At 37.5% G+C, this 13,908-nt stretch overlaps 1 protein-coding gene across 1 annotated transcript in view; it reads right to left on the bottom strand.

Annotated features, from left to right (window-relative positions):
• ypel2 (yippee like 2) overlaps nt 1-13,908 on the bottom strand; it is a gene marked incomplete in the record, with an annotated part of 38,156 nt that overhangs the window by 14,351 nt on the left and 9,897 nt on the right. Inside the window, 1 exon segment of the mRNA NM_001102689.1 lies at nt 1,824-1,867. Coding sequence (NP_001096159.1) covers nt 1,824-1,867 — 44 coding nt within the window.

Here is a 13,908-nt window from a genome sequence, read left to right as displayed (position 1 = left end):
CAGTGAATAGCGCTGCCGTCTTTAAAAAGGGATTCCCATTCCCTTTCCTTCACCGTCTCTACTGCGCATGCTCCGCGCACCTGCTGGCTGCGTCTTTGTCTAACCAACTCCCCCCCGTCCTCGCTCCCCGCTCCTGCACAGGTTCTACGACCATTTCTATTGGAAATTATACTCAAATTAAATACAGCACATGTGAGCAAAAACATCTCCCCCTGCTCCCCCCCCAGCACTCGCCTGCCTGGCTGCGTCCTCTCGCTGCTGCATGCACTATTTAGAGAGCACGTCGCCATAGCAACTGGCCTGTTTGTTCTGAAGGGGAGCGTGCCTGCTTGTGCTGAAGAGGGACATGTGAGCATGCGCTGCCTACAGTCCTGGTCATAGGTTTGTTGCAGGAGCGATGCATTATGGGAATCCTCTTTACCCAGCTCAGCGTTTTTTTTTCCTGTTTGGCTTCTGATCATTTGAATGATCGCAATTTGGGGAGACTTAAGGGCACTATTGAGACAACTGAAGGTAAGCCTGCAGCTTGAGATGAACTCTTTGGTAGCCTTTCCTTCTCCTTTAAAGATGTTAAACTTATTCATATCTCACCTCTATCGTTTGAGTGACGGATGACCTAAGTGAAAACCACATGAAGGCCCTACTTCTAAAACTGCAAAAAATCAGCCTCAACTAAATATTTTTAAAGCAGTTGATTATCACATTAAGCGGCCCATTCATTAAACCACAATTTTTTTGTGGTTAAAATCACAATTGCAAAACATTTGGAGTAACCTCGATAATTTCTGATGTTCGAAAATGTCACGAAAATTCTTTTGCTGGTCGTACAAAAATATTGTGGTCACAAATCACAAATTTTTCAGATCCGAACGTTCGTAACCGGCGCTAAAACCTTTCTGGCTTTGAAACCTTCAATGTATGATTTTGGAAGCCTTCCACAGGACTCAATGGCACTCTACAGCTTCAACCTGGCCAAAGATAGTCACGATACCAAAGCTTAAATGAATTCTGAAATGGTTGTAGTCTTTACGAAAAATACGACTTTTTCATGGAATTTTAACAAAATTATCATGGACATTCCAAAAAGTTCTTTAAGTTAGAAAAAAATAAGATTTTTTCTCAAAAAAAAATAAAAATCATGGTTTAATGAAAGGGCCCCTTAGAGTGCATGTGTCCTACTGAGAAATAGACAAAACAGTTTTAAAAGGGCATTTCCAGTGCTTTTGTGCCAAAGCTATATTGTTCTAGCGGTGCAACCTCCAGACCTTGGCTATGTCAGCATGCCTATGTTATAAGGAGACTCAGCCCACGATATGAAATAGTTATCACGGCATATTTTTAATGTTTGCTGGGCCTCAATCAGATACAAAGTTAACATTTTTGAAGAAGATTTAAGACTGTGATGTCAAGGAAACAGTCAACACTGGGGCTCATTTATCAACACTGGGAAAATTTGCCCATGGGCAATAATCCATAGCAACCAATCAGTGATTGGCTTTTTTTCAGCCAGCTGCTGGTAGAATAAATGCAACAATTTTATATAGGCAAAATTGCCCAGTGTTTATAAATGACCTGTGATTTTTTACCTGACCTTTCAAGTTTCAGCTATCTGGAAATACCAACTGAGAAACATGCTGACTTAGCAGTTTACAGCAGGAAAAAATATGTTTGATTGAATACATAAATTAATACCTAAATACACTGATAAAAAAAATAAAGCCTTTTGTAAGCCAGCAACATTGTAGGCTTGCAAGTTCTTCTTTAAAACCCAAGTGAGTGTTTTGAAAAGCAAGGAAATGTGTTACAAAAAAATCAATACTCACACTGAATTGAATAGATAGGCTCGACCTTGACTTCCTTGAAATGACTGCAAAGAAAACAGATATATAATGTAATAAATCAAAACTCTATAGGTCACATTTTTTTCAGCCTACTACTGTATATATTATATAGGGTACTGTTTTATGCAGGTTAAAGTTCCAAAAAAATTACGGCATTAGCTGCATGCTGACCTCACAGACACTACAGCAAGGTTTATATTTGTAGCAAGATTCTCTAAAGCAGGTCTGCGGGCCAGATGTGTCCCTCCATAAAATTTTGGACGGCAGTCTGTGACCTCAAGTGTTCCATTGATATCTATGAATGACACCATCATTCTGATATGATCCTGCACTCTATGGTGTACATGCAGTAAAAGAAAAAAGTAACCCACTTGTAATGGATCAACAATGCTGCTCTAAAATACATTGCAATGTGCTAATAACCCTTTGAATCTAAAAAATGTCATATGTTGCCAGACAATGTTAGACAGTTCAGATTTTGCTTGTTATATTAGGGCAGGAATTATGTATCTCTGTCTTTTATAGAACTAGTTCTAAAAAAAATACCAGCATCTATACAGAGGCAAGAAAGAAGTGTTATCAACCACAGAAAAAATGCAGCCTTTCACAAACATGGCACTACAGATGAAATCCATTTATCCAGTTTTCTTAAAAGCTTCTTGCCTTCTGAATTAAATGCTAGTAATAAAAGCACTCTTGAGATGCTCAATGACGTGTGTCTCTATTACCCTTAAATGTTCTCTAAAAGCATTTAGGTAGCAACACCCCAGAGAGAAGTTAATTACACACTCTTATTTAGTAGTGAGCCTAACTCCTGGAGATCGGGGCTTTATTAGTCGTCAAGAGTGAATATGCAGACGGTGAACATATAGAAAAGTATACTTGTGTGGGTTTGGCTCTGTGAGTAAAAATAAGGAAAAAAAAGCACTGGCATTCTGAAAGACATAGGAAAGCTCCACAAGTTTCAACCACATTAAGTAATATCCACAATTTAATGAGATGTTATTTCATATCTGTGTAGCTCTATAAATAATGGAAATTTCACTCAAAACCTGATGGTTACTCTTGGGAGAAACAAGCCGAAGAACAAAATGCATTTTCTACCATTTACAGAAATGGTAAAGCACCATCAAGTCACTAGCAGCACGCAGGCCAACAGGGGATCAGCTGGTTGACAAATGAGCATAGAGATGACAATTTTCATAATGCTGCTTCAGCTCCTATTGCATGCAAATTGCAGGGGGCTTATCCCAGAATAAACTTTGAAAATGCTTGTGTATCTTGAGGTTAAATGCCCCGTTCTTGACAGCAGTCCTATTTCGCTGCTGTAGAAAATTGGTTCTTTCTAGAAATGGGGCATGGTTGGTCAGCACAAAGTCATATACAGACTGGAAGCAATTATAAATTTATATTGATAGGAATTTTCCCAGGCCCTTGACCACCGCTAAAACATTATCCTACAGTAAATGACAGTGCTTCCTTAATATACCACCAACTATCTTGAAAGACAGGCTTTCAAGATGGTTGAAGTTATAAAGAGGGTGATATTTCACTGAACTGATATTATTTAAAACAAATTTCATCAAGAGAATTTACTTGGCAGCAAATGAAGATGGACCCTAGAAAGATGGAGTGCAGGTATGGGACCTGTTATCCAGAATGCTCGGGACCCAGGGCTTTCTGAATAGGGGATCTTTCCTTAATTTGGATCTCCATACCTTAAGTCTACTAAAAAATCATTTAAACATCATTAAACACATTTCAATAAGGTTTGATTTTATCTTAGTTGGGATCAATTACAAGGTACTGTTATATTATTAGAGAGAAAAAGGAAATCATTTTTAAAAATTAGAATTATTTGCTTATAATGGAGTCTATGGGAGATGGCCTTTCCATAATTTGGAACTTTCTGGATAACGGGTTTCCGGATAAAGGATCCTATACCTGTACCTTTACTAGGAGTGTTATTTGCAACAAAATGTTATTAGTCATTACTAAAAAGTAGTTTATTTGAGCCAATTATAGCTTGTGGGGGTGTACTAACAGTAGAATATAAGGAAAGCTTGTTTTAATAACACATATGGCAGAAATTTGGAATGGTTGTAATCGCTGTTTCATGCCTTGGGCAAATACAGCTAAAATGTTTTATATTTCTATTTGAAAACCTCACTTAGCCTTTAGCACACCTATCCATATTGCAGCAGTGTTAATTCTGTCTGTACATTAATCAGCAAATGCTGAATATGAACAAACTACTTAGCGCCTTCAAATAAATGAAGCCTACAATGTTGCCTCTGAATGGAGTCCTTTATTTTTTTTATAAGAGAATACAAAATGAACCCTTGTTTCATGGCTACATTAACTGTTTATTCCTCCTCATTCCACCCTCAGATTATAGACAATGAGTGTGTTTCTTGGAAGTCTGTTTCCTAAGGGGTAAAACTAAATGTGCTTGTGTTTAAAATCAAAACCCTATTTTTCTGCTGAGTGATTTATACAGATAAAAGTAAAACACATTTTCACTGCACAATATAATCTCACTTCTTTTTTTTTTCACTAAATATACAGATAAAATGCACACTCTTTGAAGTAATCAGAAATATAGGGCCCATTTACCACTGCTACATGAGCTATTGCTGGAGCTCTAAAAATATAAAGAATTGGGCCCTTTAGTACTTTATACATGGGACAGATGCACCTTGTTCCAGACTTTGCTACCAGTGCAGTCATACCGGCACAATAATATCCTGTACTTAAATAAATGCCTTCCTAGGGCTCAGTTGCGTCTAGAGTCCTCTCCTGCCTTGCGCTTCATGAATAACATGCAAGGTAGGTTGCTCAGAAATGTGCCTCTATGTGCCACCCATATAGTATTCAGCAGCACCAGCACCTTCACTTTTCATCCTGACCTGCCATTGTAAATGAATCCTTCTATTTTTTAATAGCTGCTGCTTTGTACTCGTAAAAAGAATGTGGCTAAAAAAAGTTGTATTTTACATGCTGAACTTACTGTACCACTGCATAGGCTCCATGGCACTACATCGCTAATGGTGTATGCCTTCATAGTAGTCTAGTTACATAGGGTCGAAAAAAGACCAGAGTCCATCAAGTTCAACCCTTCCAAGTAAACCCAGCACACACAAACATAAACTTACCTACCTCTACACAATAGCCTTGGATATTATGCTTGTTAAAGAAAACATCCAAACCCCTCTTAAAGACATTAACGTAATCTACCATCACAACATTACTAGGAAGGGCATTCCACATCTTATAATATTAGGCCATCATTTGAATGCAAGTGACACATGTGCAGGGTGCTCTGGACTGCTACTGAATGATCCCTACTTTAACAGGATGTGAGGTTAAATCTATCAGACATTATTAATCAATTTGTATTCAGAATAAACTGACTTCTATGCTGCTATGCAGGTGAATCTTAACTACTAATCAGCACAAATTGTCACTGCTAAAGGGCTTTGTAGGCCTAGGGCTAGTACAAAACCCCAAAGCATAGGCAAGGTACATCATTTCTATCCCAATTCTTTGTTGAGCTTTAGTTTTAATTTAAGCAATATGGCAGATGAAAAAAGACAGTTTGCTATAAATTCATATTTGTATTCAAAGAACAGAAGCTTTAAAACAGATTTTCCATTTAATCCTGAAACCTAATTGGGTATTACAAAAATTTTCAAAGGGGTTGGTTGGGTGGATACTGCATGATTACCTTCCTCTAAAGTTATTTTTTGGTCTTTCTTTTTCTTCAGTAATCAATTAAAAGATCAATGATGGATTCTGGCAGTCAGATGTAACAAAAAAATCCTCTAAATGATGCTGAATATAGCAAGTCCCTAGCTGTATGCCAGTAATAAGTGCTTCTATGTAATTAACTGAATCTTGAAGAGTCATGCTCATAAAACGTTATCCATTTCAGCTATGGCACAGAAAAGTAATCTTCTGCAAATGTCAGGTATCAGTGACCTAACAGAGACTTAACTTTCTGCAATAAAGAATTAAGGGGGATCATTTTTGACAGTTAATACCTCAAAAGAAACACACATTTAATTAACTATTTTGTCTTCACAGAATTTAAAGTAATGCCGCACAGAGAGAAAGAGTTATGTTGCTAAAGAGTATGTGCCTTATGTCCCTTTATTAAACTGTATGATATATAAGCAATAACATACTCCACCTGATAAATAGTATAGGTGCAGTCACAGAAGAAATATAATAAGTACAACTGGGCCAACACTCTTCTCTTAGCTACCTTCATATTCATTTAACACAGGTTGAAGATCTTTAAGAGCTGGTGGTTTTTGTGTTTGAGACTTGGGTTTAAGAACACCTAAATGCATCAGCAAACTGATTCCATTATATTCTGATTGTTTGCACTGATGAGCGTTCAGAGTTGCATTTTGTTGCATTGCTTTTCATTGTTTTTTTAAAAGCAACATGTTGCACTTGACATGCATTTAGAAGGCAAAAGAATAGAGGGCTGTGTTTGGAACTCACAAAACTGCACTTATTTGTGTTAAAAAGGCATACAAATTACATACACAATTAGCATGTGTTTATAAACAAGAGCCCTTATGATGATTTGAAGCAGTTTGGGGTTATCCTAATAGGATGAAATTTCTCATTTGTATGTGTCCAGATTGCTTAGTTGCCAACAGCACCTATTTTCAAAGCAATCGTTCCTTTTTTTTTTTTATTACAGGAATACTGTCATGGGAAAACGCATCAGTTAATAGAGCTTCTCCAGCAGAATCCTACATTAAAATCTTGTTTTGTATTTAATTTTGAAATTTCACATGGGGCTAGCCATATTCTTAATTTCCCAGAGTGCCACAACCTAAACTTCAGTCACACTTTACTGTTGAACTGCAATTATGGTGCTGGAGGAGTTGTTGCCTTCATAATCTGTGATCCTTTTGTTCTGCAAGTATGACCTTGCTGACAAAATTATGTATATACCTTACAGCTTCCCTATAGCATATACAATGGTTATAAAAATCCTACATGCATGACACTTTTTTCCTGACTCTGGGGTGATTTAAATAGAGGCAAGAAATTGTGATGGCCTGTGGGTTTTCTTTTAAGCTGATGGGGAGTGTATGTTTAAATGGCAGTATCTAGCAGTGTATTACAGTGTATCTGAGAGTTCCAGCGAGGCTGTAATGGATATTATGAGGTTACCAGCTAACACATACTAGTAAATACTACTAGTAAATTTGGAATACCCACCCCAGCAGGTGTTTTACCAGCTAGGCCAGTAAAATAGTGGCCAGGTGGCAACCTTACCAGTGAAACAGTGGCACAAAACTGTCTAAATGTAATATAAGCACTTTCCATTTTATTCCATGTAGTGAGCCAATAAGCCGACATACTAAATGATCATAGAACAGATTGCAGTGTCATACACTGCAGTCTATGGAGCCATTAGGTAACCAGGTAGCAATAAAATTTACCTTAAAGGAGAATGCAAGTCAAAATTTAAAAAGCATACTGCCCAATAGTCCTCCTATTGTTTAGTAAAAACCCCACACTTTTGGCTCACCTCAAATATTTACTCAGTCACACTTACTTCACATTTTCTAGAACAGGCAGCCATCTCTAAAAAGGTATTCTCCCTTCCTTTCCCTCCTTGCTTCATACTGCACATGAGTTTCATTCCCTCCCCCCCACCCCCCCAACAATGTTGCAACGGTCAGTCTCCTCCAGCAAGGCAGGTCTGTCAATCTGCTGGCTTGTGCTATACTGTTTCAAATGCCAGAGCCACCAGGGAAGGGAACAGAAAAGGACTGATAAATAGGGATGGGCAAAATAATTCAAGCGGTGAAAGAATTTGCTGCGTGACAATAACTTGGCACGTGCATCGCTTTCTCTGATGCATGTGTCACTTTTTGATGTTTGCGTAGGTTTTCTTTCATTATTTTGACGCGTGTGTAAACAAAAAATATGCACACATCAAAAACAGCGACATGTGTCAAAGAAAGCGACTAGTGTGAATGTATATTGCAAAGTTGCTTAGAATTAGGTTTTCTTTTAAAATATACATATTGGGTTGACTTGTCCTTTAAGATGAGGGTACAGAAAATAAAATAGGCTTATAAAAGAACCTTGAATGAAAGAGATTATAGAAGGTATCATAAGCCAGATTTTCTTTGGCGTCAATAAAATCTCAAGGTACTTTGCTAGCACCTTGTCATCATTCATAAGTAATACTACATGCCTTTAAGCTGCACAGACAGATTAGATCATACAGGTTTATAGCAAGGACATGTAGATGGAAAATCCTTAGCCTCACCATTGTTAATCTGTCTGAGTAGCATTAGTCTGGGAAATACAGTAGGTCAACAAAGTTGAAACTCAGCGCCATGGTGAAGCAGTTGTGAAATTCCTTATGCATGGTGTTAATGTACTCAAACCATCATTCAAGGCTAATGGCCACTGCTAATCGTCAACAACAACTCTCTCCTTGATTGCTGCAATGGAGACGGCTGGCAAAAAATGCCCTGTTTCCAATCAATGTATTGCCAGTCAGACCACAGTCTGCATGTATTTATGGAACTGTTCTGTAGATTGTATGCACCTGTGAGCAGTGCTCTCTGATTCTATTTATAATCAGTAACCCTTGTTAATTTAGTTATTGTTGGCTGAACTTGCCAGTGCGCCATATTAATACTAAACCCTTATTATTAAAAATTCTACTGTGCATTACTGTCAAGGCTGTGGTCACATCAAAAACAAGCTTCTCAGACAAACTATCAGTGCAGCATTAATCAGGGCCTTTATCCTGGATTGTTTTCAATGGATTACTTAACATATTAAAGGGAGTTTGTGAAGTATACTGTAGATGTAAAACATTACTACACGCCCAAATGGTAACCCCAGTAGATAGGAAACCGCCATGAATAATATTAGCAGTGCAAGTAGACAAACTTGTCAGGATTCAGGAAACAAGACTGGGCTTACACTATGTACTTCTTGGAGTCCCGCAACCTTTATAAAAGCACTCGACCTGTGGTCTTGTGCTTTTATATCTGACCTGCCACTCCAGATGACTGCAATTCAAATGAATGAACGATTCTGAACAGAAGCTGAGTGATTCTGTTGCTTACCTGCCAGGTAGGAAATTAACCAGGAGACAAAATTCTAGAAATCACCTCATGTACCATTATCTACACAATGCACTGGCAAAATAATAGTCCAAGACTATTTCAGCAAAGAAATACTTTATGGTCAGCTGCTGGACAAAGTGTTTTAATCTTTAAAGAAATAAATAAAGATTTTACTGGTCAATAAATAAAGATGTTACTAGTAATTTAAATGGGAATAAAACTTGGGCTTGAAACTATCCATTCACTATTTTGAAAAATTAGTTTGTTAAATTAAAATAAATCACAATTACTTGAAAATAATAGGAAAGATAGAGAAAGTGACATGCAGCTGGGTTATTATTTATAAATAACCTATGAAAGAACAGTTATCTGAGCAGCTTAAAACACACAAAGTACAAAGGGATTCTGAATAGATAATGATGAAAATCTTGTTAGAGAGATGAGAGGATGAGTTGAGCATGAAAAAGCTGTTGACTGATCCACTATGTATTACTGTTCCAACTTTGGTTATGAATCCATATAATACAGTATTTGAAGTGCTGTTGTTAGCACTCAGCTGTAACTTCCCTCAGTACCTGCTGATTCTTGGTACAGTAAATAAACTCTTCAATATAAATGAAGTAAGGCTAGTGTCACACATGGCATTCTGGTGGAGAAAGCGTTGCTCCACAGCCTTCCACCAGTCAGTGCACATATGGGGCAGGTTTCAGAACAAAAATGGATCAATTATCTATGGGAACGCCATTTCCGCTTTTTCAGAAAACAGTTCTTATTTTTGAACAATATTTATTTTCTCTATACTAATCAAACGTTATATTATACTCAATGGTAACTAAACTGCAAATATTCGTGCTGGATTACATAAAGACCCCTTATCCAAAAATTTCCCAATACTAAACATTCTCACACTGGTGCTTTTAGCTTTTAAATATTTCTAAGATGGTTTATACGGTCTCATCTTTACACAAACAGATTTGTACAGCACTCTAAAGACAAGTTTTATTGAGAAATATGTAAAACATTCTTTCAGGGTTGGACTGGGGTTGCAGGGCTCACCGGGACTGCCACCCCCAAAGTGCCTCAGAAGGCCGCATCCCCCGCCCCCCACCCGACATCCTCCCCTGAGCGCATGTAAGTGAAATGTGTCAGGGAAGGGGCACCTGGGGAGCTGGGATGTGGCGACAGGGATCGGGTCTGGGCTGCCAGGGCCCACCAGGCTTTTTCCCTGTGCCCCAGCGGCCCAGTCCGACCCTGCATTCTTTTTATATGGATTATATATAAATTATTACCAAATCACAGTATATTACCATAGGGTTAGAGACAGCAATATAATTGGCTTATTTTTTATCAAATAAACTTGCATATTGAATGTTTGCTAATTTATTAATGTGGCAGACTTGTGCGAATACACATATTTTCGAGTTTACAAACTCAAATAAAACTCGGAAACTCAAACTGAACATATGGCTTGACTTTGCCTAGTACAAGTCCTATTGACTTCTATAGAAACTTGCAAGCTTTTAGATGGCGTAGTTTTACACTCGATTTTTTTTTTCAATTAAATACCAGACATTCAAGTTTTCGAATCATTACTCAAATTCGAGTTTTTTTAAGTGCAAAAAAAAAAAAAACCCTTGAATACAGAGAGAGAAAAAAAAAAACTTGACCATTGATAAATGACCCCCTATATACACACACACATATATATGTTTTGCAAATGTGGGCCCTACATTCCTACTATAACTAACATGTCAGTCTCAATGGCTGCATGAAAAAAAAAAAAAAAAGAAAACATTGCAGACTTGGCACTCTGGCACTCTTGGGCTGTGCTGTACTCATGAGGAGCGGATGGCATATAGGGTCCCCACCCCCATCTGCTAACTTGTTAGTTTCCCAGATGTGCAGGTTAGTGAGCAGTGGATGAAGGCCCTGTGCTTACTGCCTATCCTATGAAAAAAGTAATGTGATTATAATGAAATGCATTCATTTCTAACGGCATGCACAGTCAATATGATATGTAACGTTTGCAGGAAGTTATAGCTACATGTATTACAAATTAAAGTACACTGTGTAAAATTGTTACCAATTTTGAACATTTTCAAATGCCAGAGCCACCAGGGAAGGGAACAGAAAAGGACTGATAAATAGGGATGGGCAAAATAATTCAAACGGTGAAAGAATTTTCTGCGTGACAATAACTTGGCACGTGCATCACTTTCTTTAATGTGGGAATCGTTTTCTTTAATGTGGGCATCGCTTTCTCTGATGCATGTGTCACTTTTTGATGTTTGCGTAGGTTTTCTTTCATTATTTTGACGCGTGTGTAAACAAAAAATATGCACACATTAAAAACAGCGACACATGTGTCAAAGAAAGCGACTAGTGTGAATGTATATTGCAAAGTTTCTTAGAATTAGGTTTTTTTTTAAAATATACATATTGGGTTGACTTGTCCTTTAAGATGAGGGTACAGAAAATAAAATAGGCTTATAAAAGAACCTTGAATGAAAGAGATTATAGAAGGTATCATAAGCCAGATTTGCATGAGCATGATGCTGCCACCACCATATTTGACAGTGGGGATGGTGTGTTCAGAGTGATGTGCAGTGTTAGTTTTCCGCCACACATAGCGTTTTGCATTTTGGCCAAAAAGTTTCATTTTGGTCTCATCTGACCAGAGCACCTTCTTCCACATGTTTGCTGTGTCCCCCACATGGCTTGTGGCAAACTGCAAACGGGACTTCTTATGGTTTTCTGTTAACAATGGCTTTCTTCTTGCCACTCTTCCATAAAGGCCAACTTTGTGCAGTGCACGACTAATAGTTGTCCTATGGACAGATTCCCCCACCTGAGCTGTAGATCTCTGCAGCTTGTCCAGAGTCACCATGGGCCTCTTGGCTGCATTTCTGATCAGCGCTCTCCTTGTTCGGCCATGTGAGTTTAGGTGGACGGCCTTGTCTTGGTAGGTTTACAGTTGTGCCATACTCCTTCCATTTCTGAATGATCGCTTGAACAGTGCTCCGTGGGATGTTCAAGGCTTTGGAAATCTTTTTGTAGCCTAAGCCTGCTTTAAATTTCTCAATAACTTTATCCCTGACCTGTCTGGTGTGTTCTTTGGACTTCATGGTGTTGTTGCTCCCAATAATCTCTTAGACAACCTCTGAGGCTGTCACAGAGCAGCTGTATTTGTACTGACATTAGATTACACACAGGTGCACTCTATTTAGTCATTAGCACTCATCAGGCAATGTCTATGGGCAACTGACTGCACTCAGACCAAAGGGGGCTGAATAATTACGCACACCCCACTTTGCAGTTATTTATTTGTAAAAAATGTTTGGAATCATGTATGATTTTCGTTCCACTTCTCAAGTCTACACTACTTTGTATTGGTCTTTCATGTGGAATTCCAATAAAACTGATTCATGTTTGTGGCTGTAATGTGACAAAATGTGGAAAAGTTCAAGGGGGCCGAATACTTTTGCAAGCCACTGTATGTAGAACAGATTGCAATGAGAAGGAATCAGTAAGGTTTGCACTCTAAAGAGGCTCTCTCTCATATATCTATATATATATATCTATATATATATATATATATATATCTATATATCTATATATCTATATATATCTATATATATATATATATATATATAGACATTAGGGTGGATGTCATTTTCCCCCAACAGCACCTTTGGGATAATGGGTGGCCTGAGGTTCAGGTATCATGTCCAATAAAAAAAATATATACGACAAAATCCTTATTTGTCCTTTTTCAAAGCTATTATCTTACAGGTGAACACATTTACAGCTCATGCTTTTCTATGTCCTACCTACGCAGTCTTTTTGTCTCTATAGCAACAGCTGTTTAAATAGACTGCTAAATAAAAAATGTAAATTATGTTGAGAAAACAATATCATGGATTGTTTTGTTTCACAGTGTTAAAAAGTCCAACTTAAATAAGCAAAGTCTTTAATCCTTTAATTGCCACAAACTGTAAAATCTATGACGCTAGTTCTAAAATACAATAGTTCCAGCACTACATTTTTTGTTTCTGGTTTGTTCTCTGATCTATGCTGTGATGTGTCTCTACTGGCAACCCACGGCATGTTAGATCAAAGACTCTTGGCAAAGATATGGTTTAAAATAGTTACAAGTAAAAAAAAGTAACTGTGGTTCTGACTTTTACCCTACTGTACGTCGCTATTCAGGACGGCACAGAGGATCATGGAGATGGGGGCACATCTCCAAGGTATAGGGCTGGGGCCATTGCTCTTTTCAAATCTGATTTCAAATATGATGGTAGGCAATTATATTCACTGAAGAGAGACAGTTAAACACATTGGCAATGCCCCACCCAGTGATTTGACTTGACTTGTACTTTGGACTGTTCTTCAGAACACACAAAAGGGATCTACAACCCATCAACAAATGTGAGTTTGAATGTAATCTTGTCACTTGGGAACAAGGACCATCATCATACGTTAAAGACCTTGAAACAATCATTATTTGGTTAATTAACCAATAAAATGCAACCAGTGGTAAGGTCAAGAATGCAAAACTGATAATATTTATTACAGTACCATTACAACCTGGGGTACTGTAAAAGCTCATTCAAACCCTTTCACGTCACACTTGTAATGACAGATTTAAACACATCTTTACCACAAGACTGAACAAATATATCAGTTCCAAGAATTTAGAGATAAAGTCCTTTTAAATGTAATTTGATAAAAATATTTTTCCCATTTTATTGCTATTTTTCTTACTAACTATCCTATTCTGTGGCTCTGGACACTGGAATTTAAAGTTTTTCTATAAATGGTCAATGACAAATTCTATAGAGGTTATACTACACAGGCAAAATAATTTAACTGCATAGTTGTGTTTATCTAAGAGGAGTATTTATTATATATATATATATATATATATATATATATATATATAC

Source organism: Xenopus tropicalis, chromosome 2, assembly GCF_000004195.4.
Source record: "Xenopus tropicalis strain Nigerian chromosome 2, UCB_Xtro_10.0, whole genome shotgun sequence".
Lineage (NCBI taxonomy): Eukaryota > Metazoa > Chordata > Amphibia > Anura > Pipidae > Xenopus > Xenopus tropicalis.
Note: the sequence above shows the minus strand (reverse complement) of the source record. Positions and strands in the feature narration are given on the sequence as shown.